Raw genomic sequence first — 16,898 nt, 5'->3', positions numbered from 1 at the left:
TCACCACACAGTAGTCCATTCCACTGCAGCATCTCTTGACATGCGGGGTCACTGCAACAAGGCTGTACAGCTTTTTAACTCTTCCCATGCAGCACTCCAATCATGGCTATCTTCACAGCAGCCCTCTCCAGACGTTTGAGGGTCACTGACCGGAGTCTGAACACAGGCAACAACCAGTCAGTGCAGCAGCTGTCTCCTCACACAGGAAGTCCACTCGATAGGGCTCCCCCTGGACCTCGCTCACTCCAAACACTCACACAGCACAGTGGTATTGGCAAGCAGAAAGGAGCCGGTGCGCTAGGCCCCAAGGCAGGTGGTCTGTGTTTCCCTGGGTGGTGTCCCCTTACCCAGCGCACAGACTAGCAAGCCTTGCCCTCCAATCATGGTCAGAGGTATATGTCTTGAACAGATATTTTGGGGGGTCTCAACCTCCTCTTCTTATAGTTCATTTTTAGACACTAAATGTAATTTAGGGTCTGGGTCTTTGAAGTTATGTTGGGGGTCCGCTTCTTTTGAAGTGCATACTTCTCCTTTTGAAACAGTGTCGCAGCAGGAGAACCTCTGAAGCAGATCGTTCCACAACAAAAGCCACAGAAGGACTAGAACTCACACCTGGGAATGGCTTACCTGGATGTAAGCCATTATGACATGGGCATCAAAAGGTTAATTGTGGGCTACCAGCCCTACTCTTTAGGATTTCCTTATCCGCCCCATTCTTCTTCCTGAGATGTATCCAGACTCCTTCCTTGTGATCTCACCGAATCTAAGAGCACCCTTTGAAGTGTATAGGGGAGCCCCTCTCTTCCTCCTCCAGTGTCCCATCCAGCTCACAGGAATGCATGCATACGCAAATCTGACTGGTGTGGGATTCCCCTACCTCATGTCTTCACCAGGCAGGCCTGGGCTTCCCCAAATGGAAGCCAAGGTCCTTCATGCAATGTACCAGTGCAGGCACATCTGCACTCTGTGGTTGCACATTGTGCACACACTGTCCAGCACCGTTACCTCCATGTATTGTGCAATCCCAGCCACACATACATTCAGCACACATTCACTGCGCATAATTCTCAGTCCTGTAACCTTTCGGTATTGTGCCTTTGCATGCTCCTTTCAGGCACACCCCCTGCCATCACATATCTTGTGTGCACTGCACAACACTACACCCTTCATATATTTTCTTCACGGGTACACATACACCCAGTACATGCACTAGCCATACACTTAGTGCAGAACTACATCTCATGTAATGTACTCCTCTCTGGTATACATACACCCAATACATGCCTCACTATGCATGCATGCATTGCACAGCACTGCTCTATTACAGTACACTTCCTCGAAACGCATACAAACGCTTGCTGTCAATCCTCCTGCACTGCGCAGCACTTTACTTCTAACTGATGTGGGCCAAGGGGAGAGTTAAGCACACAGCAGTGGAACTTTAAAAAGGTGAGCGAGCCTGTAGGCCGCACCCTAGTGACAGGTTAAAAAGGACCTGATCACTACACAATATACTGCCACCACTGCGGTTGTGCTGCTTAACTCCTGGCACAGGGAGTAGATTTCCAACAAGGCTGCAATATGAAATAGGCTCATGTCTTGGGACACACGCAGGAACTGCGTTTGCATATGGCAAAAAAAAAAACAACACACAAAAATCAGCATTAGGCATCCAGACATCAGTAAAGAGTTGGGCACTAGGGACAGGGGTCCATTACCTTGCAGCAGACTTTTTCCGTCTCAACAATTCGGCTTAAGCTTCATAACTGGGAGAAAACAGTATTTTTCAACAACAAAATGAATATTTAAAAAAAAAAAAAAAAACACAAGGCATAAATTTTTTAGGACTGCAGATGAAAACAAGATGACAAAACGTGGCCACAGTAAGCTAGGAGTAGACAATGCCAAGAGAAAAAGGAAGATGCCATCAAACGGGAGAGGAAAATATAAGGAACTCCGAGTAAACTCATCCTTTGAATTAAATGCCTCTTGAAACGTAGCCTGTAACACAAAATACATAAAATCCACCTGCATAATTCTAAAATAGGGGACAAGAAAGCAACTTATGCAGGTCACCATTAGATTAATCAAGTGCTTGTAACTTACTGAAGAATGTAATTACTTCTTGCAAACATAGCACTACAACTTTACATTTTCTTACTTACTAGTCATCTAAGCAATCAGCATACCCCGTCACTTTACCAATCGCCTATGTTTGATTAATAAGTCATCTGCGTCAGTAGCTTAATTCACCAGTTAAACCATAAAGTGCTCTCAGGCTATGCTATATGGCCAAATGAAAGATAAGGCAATATCATGTTGTCCCAATTTACCATTTGTCAAATGCACTATTACAAGGAAATTACAGACTATGGATGGCACATTCCATTCGTTTTTTTTGCCTGCAATGCTGAAACAGATTGAAAAGATAAAATCATACCAAGCTAATATTTTCCCTATGCTCACATGTAATTCAGTACTGCCACAAGATGTAATAACCAGCACATTAACCCAAAAGATTATAAAGCTCATGCAGTTTGCAAAAGACTTCGTTGTAGCACAATTTGGTTGTACCAACATAAAAGTTAACTAGAATATCCTCACCTGGATTCCTTTAAGGGAGGATGCCCCCATGTAGAGAAAAACCCCATACAACACAGGCATTGGAATAAACTGAAAAACACAATTTTTTAAATAAATATTAAACAAAGAAATGTAGAAGATGGTACTATTCACAAAGTTTCAATAAGGCTTAACATCAGAGTCCTCATTTTCCACAATTTAAAGACACTTTATTATACCTTGATCGTGGGCGGTGTGTGGAGCGGTTGCACAATGTTCGAGTAATAAATCTATAAGAACCAAGCAAAGAGACCCAAACTGGAATCACACCTAATGGACATGCTTGGATTAGATCCTACTTTAAAATAATCCCTACTGCATTATTTGATGTTTGTATGAAACAGATTTAGAAAGTAAGAGCTTGCAACTAAGGAAAGATTTATTATGAGGCTGTGTATGACCGGATTTGTGAGCTTGACGCTTAAGCCAAGATGACAAAGTGGGGCCACAGTAAGCTGGGAGTAGACAATGCCAAAAGAAAAAAGGAAGATGCCATTAAACGAGAGGAAAATATACTTTCCGAAGCTTTATCACCCATAGCTCTATACTGCAAAAACATTACCAGAGTGAAAGGATTTTCTAAGTCGGCTGTTAAATTAAGCAGCTCAGATACTGGTTATATATACACTTTGTACGGGGAGAACCAACAAAACGGAATAGAGTACAGGGATGTATCTAAAAAGTATGGACACAGCATCACGAATGAGTTGTGAAACACAATCTTTACATGACCTTTTTGGTACAGTTCCACCCTTTGCACAGCCTTACTGGCAAACTGTGCTTCTTCGATGTCCCGTGTGAATCACAGCACAATGACAATTTATATTAAACCCACCAAAGCAGACAGCGGTTGCTATAGGTGCAAATGCCCCCTGTCCGGGCACTGTACCAGATAAGGTGGTCCAGCAAAACAGTGTAAGCCTTTGAAATCCAGATAAAACTGCTACATTCACCTTTCTCTGTGACTATTTTACACATTTTTTTTTAAATTTGTAACCAAAGGTAATGGATTGGGAGGAAACGTCAGCACAGTCCAAAGCACATTTCAAACAACTTGTTGTGAAGAGGTGTTCAGTGAATCTTAGAATACATTAAAAGTACCAACCTGACAACCTCGCCAGGCTGCCATCAGAGGTTCAATTTAAGTTGCCAGCTTTCAGAATGAAAATGTCACTTACCCAGTGTACATCTGTTCGTGGCATCAGTCGCTGAGATTCACATGGTATGCATGAGCTCGCCATCTGGTGTTGGGTCGGAGTGTTACAAGTTGTTTTTCTTCGAAGAAGTGTTTTCGAGTCACGGGACCGAGTGACTCCACCTTCTGTGCTCATTGCGCATGGGCGTCGACTCCATCTTCGATTGTTTTCCCCGCAGAGGGTGAGGTAGGAGTTGTACTATAGTAATAGTGCCCGCGCAATGAAAAATGTAAGTATGTACCTATTAAAGGATTAAGTAATATATATACAAATGTACAAAATTGAAGGTAACTTCTGAACTGCTACAGGCTTCCGGGGAGGTGGGTGGGTCCATGTGAATCTCAGCGACTGATGCCACGAACAGATGTACACTGGGTAAGTGACATTTTCAGTTCGATGGCATCTGTCGCTGTAGATACACATGGTATGCATAGACTAGTAAGCAGTTAGTTCCCCATAAGCGGTGGTTTAGCCTGTAGGAGTAGAAGTTGTCTGAAATAGAGTTCTTAATACAGCTTGACCTACTGTAGCTTGTTGTGCGGATAGCACATCTATACAGTAGTGTTTGGTGAATGTGTGAGGCGTAGACCAAGTGGCTGCCTTACATATTTCTTGCATTGGGATGTTTCCTAAAAAGGCCATTGAAGCACCTTTTTTCCTTGTTGAATGTGCCCTGGGAGTAATGGGCAGTTGTCTTTTTGCTTTAAGGTAGCAGATTTGGATGCATTTAACTATCCATCTGGCTATACCTTGTTTTGATATTGGGTTACCTGCATGAGGTTTTTGGAATGCAATAAATAGCTGTTTAGTTTTTCTGATGTTCTTCGTTCTGTCAATGTAGTACATTAATGCTCTTTTGACATCTAATGTATGTAGTGCTCTTTCAGCCACAGAATCTGGCTGTGGGAAGAATACTGGTAGTTCTACCGTTTGATTTAGATGGAATGGAGAAATAACTTTTGGTAAAAATTTTGGATTAGGTCGTAGGACGACCTTATTTTTATGTATTTGTATAAAAGGCTCTTGTGTTGTGAACGCTTGAATTTCACTTACTCTTCTTAGAGATGTAATGGCGATGAGAAAGGCAACTTTCCAGGTGAGGAATTGTATTCCGCAAGAGTGCATGGGTTCGAAAGGTGGGCCCATGAGTCTTGTTAGAACCACGTTTAGGTTCCATGAAGGAACAGGTGGTGTTCTTGGTGGTATAATTCTTTTAAGCCCTTCTATGAATGCTTTGATAACTGGTATCCTATACAAGGAAGTTGAATATGTAGTTTGCAGGTATGCAGATATTGCTGCAAGGTGTATTTTAATAGAAGAGAAGGCTAGCTTTGCTTTTTGTAAATGGAGCAAGTAATTTACTATATGTTTTGGAGTTGCCTCTAGTGGTTGTATCTGATTATGATGGCAGTACCAAACAAATCTTTTCCACTTACTTGCGTAGCAGTGTCTAGTGGATGGCCTTCTGGCCTGCTTTATGACTTCCATACACTCTTGGCTAAGTTGTAAGTGTCCGAATTCTAGGATTTCAGGAGCCAGATTGCTAGATTCAGCTATGCTGGGTCCGGGTGTCTGATCTGTTGGTTGTGTTGCGTTAACAGATCTGGTTTGTTGGGCAGTTTGATGTGTGGTACTACAGATAGATCTAGCAGTGTTGTGTACCAGGGTTGTCTTGCCCACGTTGGTGCTATTAAAATGAGTTTGAGTTTGTTTTGACTCAATTTGTTTACTAGGTAAGGAAGGAGAGGGAGAGGAGGAAAAGCGTAAGCAAATATTCCTGACCAGTTCATCCATAGGGCATTGCCTTGGGATTGCTTGTGTGGGTATCTGGACGCGAAGTTTTGGCATTTTGCGTTCTCTTTTGTTGCAAATAAGTCTATTTGTGGTGTTCCCCAGAGTGTGAAGTAGGTGTTCAGAATTTGTGGGTGGATTTCCCATTCGTGGACTTGCTGGTGATCTCGAGAGAGATTGTCTGCCAGCTGATTCTGGATCCCCGGAATAAACTGTGCTATTAGACCAATTTGATGGTGGATTGCCCACTTCCATATTTTTTGAGCTAACAAGCTTAACTGCGTTGAATGTGTTCCTCCTTGTTTGTTTAGATAATACATCGTTGTCATGTTGTCTGTTTTGACAAGGATGTATTTGTGGGTTATGATTGGTTGGAAAGCTTTTAGTGCTTGAAAAACTGCTAATAATTCTAGATGATTTATATGCAGTTTTGTTTGATGTATGTTCCATTGTCCTCTTATGTTGTGTTGATTGAGATGTGCTCCCCACCCTGTCATGGAAGCATCTGTTGTTATTACGTACTGTGGCACTGGGTCTTGGAAAGGCCGCCCTATGTTTAAATTTATACTGTTCCACCATAGAAGCGATAGGTAAGTTTGGCGGTCTAGCAACACCAGATCTAGAAGGTGACCCTGTGCTTGAGACCACTGTGAGGCTCGGCACTGTTGTAAGGGCCTCATGTGCAGTCTTGCGTTTGGGACAATGGCTATGCATGAGGACATCATGCCTAGGAGCTGTAGTATTGTTCTTGCTTGTATTGTTTGGTTTGGAGACATGTGTTGAATGACCCTGTTGAAATTGTGGATCCTTTGTGGAGTTGGCGTTGCTACTCCTTTTGTCGTGTCTATTATGGCTCCTAGATATTGCTGTACTTTGCTTGGCAGAATGTTTGATTTTGCAAAGTTGACGGTGAACCCTAGATTGTAGAGGGTTTGTATGACTTGATTTGTGTGGTTTGAGCATTGTGTGAGCGAACTGGTTTTGATTAGCCAGTCGTCTAGATACGGGAACACATGTATTTGCTGCCTTCTGATGTGTGCAGCGACTACTGCTAGGCATTTTGTGAATACTCTTGGAGCGGTTGTTAAACCAAAAGGCAATACTTTGAATTGGTAATGTATTCCTTTGAATACAAACCTTAGATATTTCCTGTGTGATTGATGTATTGGTATATGGAAATATGCGTCCTTGAGGTCTAGGGTTGTCATGTAGTCGTGTTTTCTGAGCAATGGTAACACTTCTTGTAGTGTGACCATGTGAAAGTGGTCTGATTTGATGAATGTGTTTACTACCCTGAGGTCTAGAATTGGTCTCAGTGTTTCGTCCTTTTTTGGTATCAAGAAGTACAGTGAATAAACTCCTGTGTTTATTTGTGTGCTTGGTACTAATTCTATTGCATTTTTTTGCAGTAGTGCTTGAACTTCTATCTCTAGAAGCTGTGAATGGTATTTTGATAAATTTTGTGATTTTGGTGGTATGTCTGGAGGGAATTGCATGAATTCTATGCAATAACCATGTTGGATAATTGCTAGGACCCATGTGTCTGTAGTTATTTTGTCCCATGCTTCGTAATATTGATGTATCCTCCCCCCCACTGGTGTTGTGTGGGAGGGGTGAGTGACGTGTGAGTCACTGCTTGTTGGTAGTGGTTTTGGGGCTTTGAAATCTTCCTCTATTCCTAGGAAATTGCCCCCCTCTATACTGGCCCCGAAAACCTCCCCTGTACTGTCCTTGGTAGGTGGGCGGTGCGGACTGTGAGGTGCTAGCTTGTGTGGCATGACCCCGAAACCCTCCTCTAAAAGGTGTTTTGCGGAAGGTGTTATAAGATCCTCTGCTCTGCGGGGAGTAGAGTGCGCCCATGGCCTTGGCAGTGTCAGTGTCCTTCTTGAGCTTTTCTATGGCTGTGTCGACCTCCGGACCGAACAGAAGTTTCTCGTTTACTGGCATGTTAAGCACTGCCTGCTGAATTTCTGGCTTGAATCCAGACGTTCTGAGCCATGCGTGCCTACGGATGGTAACCGACGTATTAATGGTTCTTGCGGCCGTGTCTGCTGCATCCATGGAGGAGCGTATTTGATTGTTGGAAATGTTTTGACCCTCCTCAACAACCTGTTTTGCTCTTTTTTGCAGATCTTTTGGGAGATGTTCAATGAGATGCTGCATCTCATCCCAGTGGGCTCTGTCGTATCGCGCTAGCAGCGCTTGTGAATTTGCGATGCGCCACTGGTTTGCTGCTTGGACAGCAACCCTCTTCCCGGCTGCATCGAACTTCCTACTTTCTTTATCTGGGGGAGGTGCATCCCCAGAAGTGTGTGAGTTTGCCCGTTTTCTGGCAGCCCCTACCACCACAGAGTCTGGTGGCAGCTGAGAGGTGATGAATACAGGGTCCGTAGGAGGCGCCTTATACTTTTTGTCCACCCTAGGCGTCACTGCCCTACTTTTAACTGGCTCCTTGAAAATGTCCTTTGCATGGCGTAGCATGCCTGGGAGCATCGGCAGGCTTTGGTAGGAGCTGTGGGTTGAGGAGAGGGTGTTAAATAAAAAATCATCCTCTACTTGTTCCGAGTGTAGTTCCACATTATGGAATAGTGCTGCTCTAGCCACCACTTGTGAGTAGGCTGTGCTGTCTTCCGGTGGTGATGGCCTAGTTGGGTATGTGTCTGGGCTGTTATCAGACACTGGTGCGTCGTACAAGTCCCACGCATCCTGATCTTGGTCATCGTGGCTCATGGCGGTGTGAGCTGGCGAATGTGACGGGGTGTAAGTTGGCGAAGCCGGAGTTACAGGTGGAGGCGAGGGAGGAGGTGTTACATTTTGTGCTGTTTGTTGCTGAGGAGTAAACTGAAGCGTTCTCTTTCGTTTGACAGGTGGAAGGGTACTGATCTTCCCAGTCCCCTGCTGAATAAAGATACGCTTTTGCGTGTGATCCACGTCAGTGGATTGCAGTTCTTGTTCAAATCTATGTTTCTTCATTTGAGAAGACATAGAATGCTCTTCAGTGTAGGAGCCAGAAACAGGGTCTGATGTCGCTTTTTTCGGCTCCGAAAACCCTGTCGATTGTTTTTTCGGCTCCGAGGTAACCTTCCTCTTTTTCTGTGCCGAAAATTCTGGGCCTCTATGGTCTTCGGCGCCACTGTCTCGGCGTCGATCCGTGTCGACACCGAACTCTCGGTGTCGATGCTTCTGTTTAGCACTCTCTCGGTGTCGAGGAGGCTGCGTGCCGGTGTCTCGACCGGAGTCGGACGATCTCGACACTGAATGGGCCTTTTTCGGTGCCGATTGTTGGTCACCGAGAATTTGGGTGGAGCCATGGCCGGTTGGCAGTGGCGTCCCCTGGGCCTTCTTTCCTTTTTTAAGGTTTGATCTCGACGTCTTACTCACAGTTCTTGTAGAGTGTAGCTCGTCGGAGTCTGAATCCTGGATGGAAAAGGATTCCTCCTGTTCCTCTTCTGTCTCGAACTGTCGACGCTCTTTTGGCGTGGACGCCATCTGCAGTCTTCTCGCTCGACGGTCGCGCAGAGTTTTTCGGGACCGGAACGCCCGACAGGCCTCACAGGATTCTTCGCTGTGCTCGGGTGACAGGCACAGATTACAGACCGAGTGTAGGTCCGTATAAGGATATTTGTTGTGGCATTCGGGGCAGAATCGAAACGGGGTCCGTTCCATCGGCGTTGTCCTCCACGCGGTCGGGCCGACTAGGCCCCGACGGGGTGCCGAAATCTACCCCGAAGGGCACCGAAGCGCTTCGATGTTCAACGCGTCGTCGTATGTGTCTATCTCTAACCGGATCGCAACGATACCGTCGAAAATCTTCCGTCTTCAGCTATCTTTCCGTTCCGAAACTCGGAGCGACAGGAACACGTCCGAACCCGATGGCGGAAAGAAAACAATCGAAGATGGAGTCGACGCCCATGCGCAATGAGCACAGAAGGTGGAGTCACTCGGTCCCGTGACTCGAAAACACTTCTTCGAAGAAAAACAACTTGTAACACTCCGACCCAACACCAGATGGCGAGCTCATGCATACCATGTGTATCTACAGCGACAGATGCCATCGAACGATCTGTTTACTACCTTTTGTGGATATGGGTGTACTATATGATTTGGCATTGATGCCTTATCGTGCAGGATACTCAAACACCATCTTGGGTCCAATCAGGTACATTTACCTAACCCTGTGCTCAACCCTGGGTAACTGTGTGTAGGAAGTTGGCTTTGTATGTGCTATTTCAAAGTAAGGAATAGCATGCACAGAGTCCAAGGGGTTCCCCTTAGAGGTAAAATAGTGGTAAAAAGAGATAATACTAATGCTCTATTTTGTGGTAGTGTGGTCGAGCAGTAGGCTTATCCCAGGAGTAGTGTTAAGCATTTGTTGTACATTAACAGACAATAAATGAGGTACACACACTCAGAGACAAATCCAGCCAATAGGTTTTGTTATAGAAAAGTATCTTTTCTTAGTTTATTTTAAGAACCACAGGTTCAAATTTAACATGTAATATCTTGTTTGAAAGGTATTGCAGGTAAGTACATTAGGAACTTTGAATCATTTCAATTGCATGTATACTTTTCAAGTTATTCACAAATAGCTATTTTAAAAGTGGACACTTAGTGCAATTTTCACAGTTCCTGGGGGAGGTAAGTTTTTGTTAGTTTTACCAGGTAAGTACGACACTTACAGGGTTCAGTTCTTGGTCCAAGGTAGCCCACCGTTGGGGGTTCAGAGCAACCCCAAAGTTACCACACCAGCAGCTCAGGGCCGGTCAGGTGCAGAGTTCAAAGTGGTGCCCAAAACGCATAGGCTTCAATGGAGAGAAGGGGGTGCCCCGGTTCCAGTCTGCCAGCAGGTAAGTACCCGCGCCTTCGGAGGGCAGACCAGGGGGGTTTTGTAGGGCACCGGGGGGGACACAAGCCCACACAGAAATTTCACCCTCATCGGCGCGGGGGCGGCCGGGTGCAGTGTTAGAACAAGCGTCGGGTTCGCAATGGAAGTCAATGAGAGATCAAGGGATCTCGTTAGCGCTGCAGGCAGGCAAGGGGGGGGCTTCCTCGGGGAAACCTCCACTTGGGCAAGGGAGAGGGACGCCTGGGGGTCACTTCTGCAGTGAAAGTCCGGTCCTTCAGGTCCTGGGGGCTGCGGGTGCAGGGTCTTTTCCAGGCGTCAGGACTTAGGTTTCAGAGAGTCGCGGTCAGGGGAAGCCTCGGGATTCCCTCTGCAGGCGGCGCTGTGGGGGCTCAGGGGGGACAGGTTTTGGTACTCACAGTCGTAGAGTAGTCCGGGGGTCCTCCCTGAGGTGTTGGTTCTCCACCAGCCGAGTCGGGGTCGCCGGGTGCAGTGTTGCAAGTCTCACGCTTCTTGCGGGGAGATTGCAGGGTTCTTTAAAGCTGCTCCTTTGGATAAAGTTGCAGTCTTTTTGGAGCAGGTCCGCTGTCCTCGGGAGTTTGTCGTCGTCGAAGCAGGGCAGTCCTCAGAGGATTCCGAGGTCGCTGGTCCCTTTGGAAGGCGTCGCTGGAGCAGAGTTCTTTGGAAGGCAGGAGACAGGCCGGTGAGTTTCTGGAGCCAAGGCAGTGGTTGTCTTCTGGTCTTCCTCTGCAGGGGTTTTCAGCTAGGCAGTCCTTGTTGTTGCAGGAATCTAAAATCTTAGGTTCAGGGAAGCCCTTAAATACTAAATTTAAGGGCGTGTTTAGGTCTGGGGGGTTAGTAGCCAATGGCTACTAGCCCTGAGGGTGAGTACACCCTCTTTGTGCCTCCTCCCAAGGGGAGGGGGTCACATCCCTAATCCTATTGGGGGAATCCTCCATCTGCAAGATGGAGGATTTCTAAAAGTTAGAGTCACCTCAGCTCAGGACACCTTAGGGGCTGTCCTGACTGGCCAGTGACTCCTCCTTGTTATTCTCATTATTTTCTCCGGCCTTGCCGCCAAAAGTGGGGGCCGGGGCCGGAGGGGGCGGGCAACTCCACTAGCTGGAGTGTCCTGCGGTGCTGTGACAAAGGGGTGAGCCTTTGAGGCTCACAGCCAGGTGTTACAGCTCCTGCCTGGGGGAGGTGTTAGCATCTCCACCCAGTGCAGGCTTTGTTACTGGCCTCAGAGTGACAAAGGCACTCTCCCCATGAGGCCAGCAACATGTCTCTAGTGTGGCAGGCTGCTGGAACCAGTCAGCCTACACAGATAGTCGGTTAAGTTTCAGGGGGCACTTCTAAGGTGCCCTCTGTGGTGTACTTTACAATAAAATGCACACTGGCATCAGTGTGCATTTATTGTGCTGAGAAGTTTGATACCAAACTTCCCAGTTTTCAGTGTAGCCATTATGGTGCTGTGGAGTTCGTGTAAAACAGACTCCCAGACCATATACTCTTATGGCTACCCTGCACTTACAATGTCTAAGGTTTTGCTTAGACACTGTAGGGTCAGTGCTCATGCACTGGTACCCTCACCTATGGTATAGTGCACCCTGCCTTAGGGCTGTAAGGCCTGCTAGAGGGGTGTCTTACCTATACTGCATAGGCAGTGAGAGGCTGGCATGGCACCCTGAGGGGAGTGCCATGTCGACTTACTCATTTTGTTCTCACTAGCACACACAAGCTGGTAAGCAGTGTGTCTGTGCTGGGTGAGGGGTCTCTAGGGTGGCATAATACATGCTGCAGCCCTTAGAGACCTTCCCTGGCATCAGGGCCCTTGGTACCAGAGGTACCAGTTACAAGGGACTTATCTGGGTGCCAGGGTGTGCCAATTGTGGAATCAAAAGTACAGGTTAGGGAAAGAACACTGGTGCTGGGGCCTGGTTAGCAGGCCTCAGCACACTTTCAATTCAAAACATAGCATCAGCAAAGGCAAAAAGTCAGGGGGTAACCATGCCAAGGAGGCATTTCCTTACACTGTGGCTAAGAGCAGTAAGGCTTAGGAAAGGAACAATGTGTAAAGCATTTAATAACACCCAACAACAAAATAAGAAAGTAACAACATGAAAATGATGAGTTGCCAATTCATAAAAATAGAATATATTTTAATGACTTTAGAGAACCTGATCATGAAAATCTTCCAGGGCGTTCCGGAGATATGGATTTTAGCATTTAAAAAAAAGTTTGTAAACTTCTGCAAAGTGTGAAACAATTAGTTTGACAACTCCAGCTAGAGTTGGGCGACCATGTCTGGCACCATAGAGGTCTTTAGGGTCAGAAAATATATTTTGGACAGTTACCTTAGCCACCAGGGAGTTTAAAAGCAAGATCCAAACTTTCCAGCATGGCTGCCGCAGACATCAGAGTGGTCCTGATGATGAGGAAAGCAGGCAAAAAGATCTTAAATGGATGCTCCGGTTGTGGTGTGGTTGACGGGGGCTGGGGGGTGTCACTGTGGGTGCTCCTTGGTCCATAGGTGAAGTGAGGCAATCTTGACCACAGAGATCGGGGTCCCTGGAAGCCCTCTATGCTGCATTAGCAGATGTTGAGCTACTGCTCAGTCTGCAACACAGTTGGCGCAAAATCCTCATAGGGTTGAGGTGGGGGTGTCCCTTGGGTATGACAGATCTAGACTCTGATAACACTTTTGGCAGACAAGTGAAACTTTTGACTATCTTGGATTTGTCCTCTTGGGTGCCTGGCAACTGGCAGTGGGAAACATGCAGTGGCTACCAACTTGTCGGTCTGGGCCCTTTCAGCTCTTGTGTCCCTGGAGCTGGTTCCAGGAGAACCTTGAAGTAACTGCTGTAGGAAGGTGCTGGGAAACAAATTTCTCCCCCACCCTTCTCAGCCAGGAGCCATTGACATAGTACAAACTTTGCAAGCCCAAAGTGCAGCAGACGCAGTACTTTCAATGGTGCAACCTCTCTCTGTGCTAGTTCAAAGACACATGGGCACTCCTTCGGTTCTCTGATTCCAGTGTGATCTGAAGTTTGGGGTGACATATGTATCCCAGGGGAGTGTGGGGGGTCCACAGTCACTCGCCAATGGGCTACCGGGTCCCCTCCAACCTAGTGATTAAGTACCAGTGATGTGTGGCATCTGGCTAACTCTGAATGCCACATTCCTGTCCCATTTAAGATGCCACAACCCTTCCTCAGTCACCGGGTGCTTGGTAGCCCACCCAAGTGTGGCTACATGAGGGCTACACACCCACAGTAAAACCAGTTTTGGTGTGAGTTTCCCCTCTCTGACCTCGTCTGTATTCTGTCAATAGGTACAAAAAGCATGCTTGATCAGGGGTGTTGTGGTTGGTGGCCATCAAGATAAAGTGTTATCAAAGGTTAAGTAACATTTTCTGGCTGCAGATTCCTTACCTTGGAATAGATACCAAAGTAATAACTCCCTCGTATATAGGTCTGCGAACAGATAAGACGATAAACTTCTCTAGTACTGAAAGGGCAAAGTGACCGTAACAATATATCAGCCCACAAAGGCAGTAGTGCTAGGTGAACGTTTGCAAGAACACCCATGTTGCTGTTTGACAGATGCCGAGGACAGGTACTCTGCAAGCTAAGGAAGATGTCACCCCCTTGGGTTCTGGCAGAGTGAGCATGCAAACCCTGAGGGGGGTGCTTTTTGGCCAAAGCGTAGGAGAGCTTTATACAGAGCACTATCCACCATGTGATTGTTCGTTTCTGCACTGCCTCCATTCTTAACTTCACATATCCTACAAAGAGTTGATCGTCCACCTGGCACTGTTGTGTGACTAATGTAGAACCACACTCTTTTTAGGCCCAGGCAGTGGAATCTCTCCTCGCGAACGGTGAGGGAGAGCTAAGAAAGTAGGCAAGATGATGGTTTCTCCTACACAAAAAGGAGTCACAACCTTTGGAAAAGGGTCTTCAGGACAAGCTTTTCTGGGTAAAAGTAGGCATAATGGGGTTGTACAAAGAGGCCTTGCCCCATGAAAGGACCCCACAAATGCTGTTTTAGTAGTCAGCAAGTGGAGCAAGTGCACATGGGGAAGTTAAAGACCAGGTTAAGATCACATAGCGGCATAATAAATGGTTTGGGGGAAAACGTGTGTTGTAGTCCTTTCAGGAACCTAGTTGCAATGGGTGACTTGAACAAAGAAGGTCGGTCTGGCAACCGCAAGAATGCCAAAATGGAAGACAGATAACAATAAACAAAGCCCAAGAGCAGAGTCGTGCTGGACCAAAGAAAGAACAAATAGCAGAACCTTTCCCTTGATCCAGACAGAGGTGCCAGAAATTGGGAATGTGAAAGCACTGGATGGCTGAATGCTCATTCAAGTGTGTTGGAGCTTACTCAGGATCCAGCACAGCAAAATGTAGGAGACCCAACCAACACACTGCCAGGCTGAATAAAGGGGATAAACTGTCCAGCAGAGGTATACTGCCTATAACCAAAAGGTACTGCATTAACAAGGTATAACTGTGCCAAACTTTTGCTTCAAACTAACTACAATATAAATTCCTTTGCATGGGGAAACTAGAGATCCAAACGTCGCGCACCCAAACGTCAAGCACCCAAAACGTGAAGTCCTATTTATGACTCAACAGCTGTCATAACTCTGGTGCTTGTCAGCCTTCTGAAAAACCGAGCAACGTAGGACTAAAAGGAAGCATTAAATATACTAGTGCCCACAAATGTTCTGACTGCTGTATAAGACTACATCTCCCAGTGCAGCCTCAACTAATCCAATAATATGTGCTATGGTCCGAGGCTGACATAGGATTCATAAAAATAGATGTGCTCATACACAAATTTCCAAACTTCAAATTGGAGGTCGCACTGTCAATTAGGCATGGGGACAGGCAGAAGCAAAGTGGGACAATTACTAGGGGATACCATCAAAAGCACTCATGTATTAGGTAGAGTCCAATTGGATTAATGAGACTTGAAGATACAACCCAGTTTTGCAATGCTGAAATGTAGAGTTAGGGCATCACAAATGGATTGCTTCATGCTCTGAGGCTGTGGAAAGGGAAAAGGCAAGGAAATGAGGTCTGCGTGCACAGATGATGCTTAAATGTGGAACCGCTCTGTAATTTTCGTGGCAAATGAGATGAAACGGTTGACGACTTATCAAATGAGGAGTTGTTGGAGATACTGCCAACAGGGATGTAACCTTCACATGCTGTGGTCATGCTTGAACCTAGTCAATTACAGGTCTAAAATCTGAAAACTATCCCAATCATTATTGAGTGGGGTGTCAGGACTCTGCTAAGTGCTGCATACATCAATATAGCGTGTCCCACTCTCACGCCAGGCTACACAGCCTATTTATTGAAGATCAGACTTGACCTTACTGGATCTTTTGACCCGTTGACTGTTATTTGTTTCCATGCACTACAATTGAATTCTTGTGTTGGAGGTACGAATGACTTAAGAGCAACGATTAAATGAATCAAACTTGAGGCCAATTGTTTAGCCCTGAAGAAGTCCTATGTGAAAAGACGAAACGCACTGGCTGGTGTTGTTGTGAATTCATGTATTATTGGATAAGAGAGAGGAAAAAAAAAAAAAAAAAAAAAAAGAATAAAAAGAAGATTTGCACAACTATTGGCATTCTACATTATCGGTGGTGGTGCACTACCTTAGTTCTAAAGAACATTATTGAACACAGATTTCGGTTGTTGGATAACTGGGAGTACTTTGACACTTCCGATATCCTACTAATCAATTCACACGGTAGAGATGGTTACGGAGGGTTTAGTGGTAGCTAAATGTGCACACTTCAGCACTGATTGACACCTCCACACGAGGGTGGATTCTAAGAACGGGCTTGTATGGCTTTATATGAAAAAGTGTTCTGCATGGCTCAGGATCAAGTGGAGGTATTTTAATGCATCGGGTCTCAATTCCTAAATTACACCGATTGATAGTGATACGCGTTGTCCACATTCCACTCTCTACCTACTCTAGATGAATGCATGCCTTGCTACCCTCAGAAGGTGTAACTATGAAAGAAATCATTCTCAACCATGGATTAGATTGGGATTCATCACCATGTGCCACCCGAGACTACCCTGACATTTAACTACGACCTCCTGTGGGTTTCTGTTCTGTTGTATCTGCAATCAGGATCATGTTTGCAACCAACTGTTCTTGCTGCCGACAGGCGAAGAGGTCAATTGACATTTCTGACCTTCCCAACCTCCTGCCCTCTCCTTACCACTCCTAACACACACACGACAAAATTAAATATTGAAGTGCAGTGGGTGGGACAGGATTATCAGGTTAAGACACAAGCTGTTTACTTGGAACAACTCTACTTCCACCCAGGCCTGGTTTACTTGACTGCTTTGGTAGATTGTTTTTGTCACCACCTTGGAAATGTATGTCCGCACTGGTTGGAAATT

The 16,898-nt window shown here is 45.9% G+C and overlaps 1 protein-coding gene across 3 annotated transcripts in view; it reads right to left on the bottom strand.

Moving 5' to 3' along the window:
- The window catches only part of SLC4A7 (solute carrier family 4 member 7), a 305,235-nt gene that overhangs the window by 45,600 nt on the left and 242,737 nt on the right, over positions 1–16,898 (bottom strand). For all 3 annotated transcript variants that reach the window (XM_069212019.1, XM_069212017.1, XM_069212018.1), the window contains one exon: positions 2,605–2,673. In XM_069212019.1, coding sequence (XP_069068120.1) covers positions 2,605–2,673 — 69 coding nt within the window. The remainder of the gene's footprint in view (positions 1–2,604; positions 2,674–16,898) is intronic.

The sequence above is a fragment of the Pleurodeles waltl genome, chromosome 10 (genome assembly GCF_031143425.1).
Source record: "Pleurodeles waltl isolate 20211129_DDA chromosome 10, aPleWal1.hap1.20221129, whole genome shotgun sequence".
NCBI classification, from domain to species: domain Eukaryota; kingdom Metazoa; phylum Chordata; class Amphibia; order Caudata; family Salamandridae; genus Pleurodeles; species Pleurodeles waltl.
The sequence above is the reverse complement of the archived record's forward strand: the minus strand, read 5'-3'. Positions and strand labels throughout refer to the sequence as shown.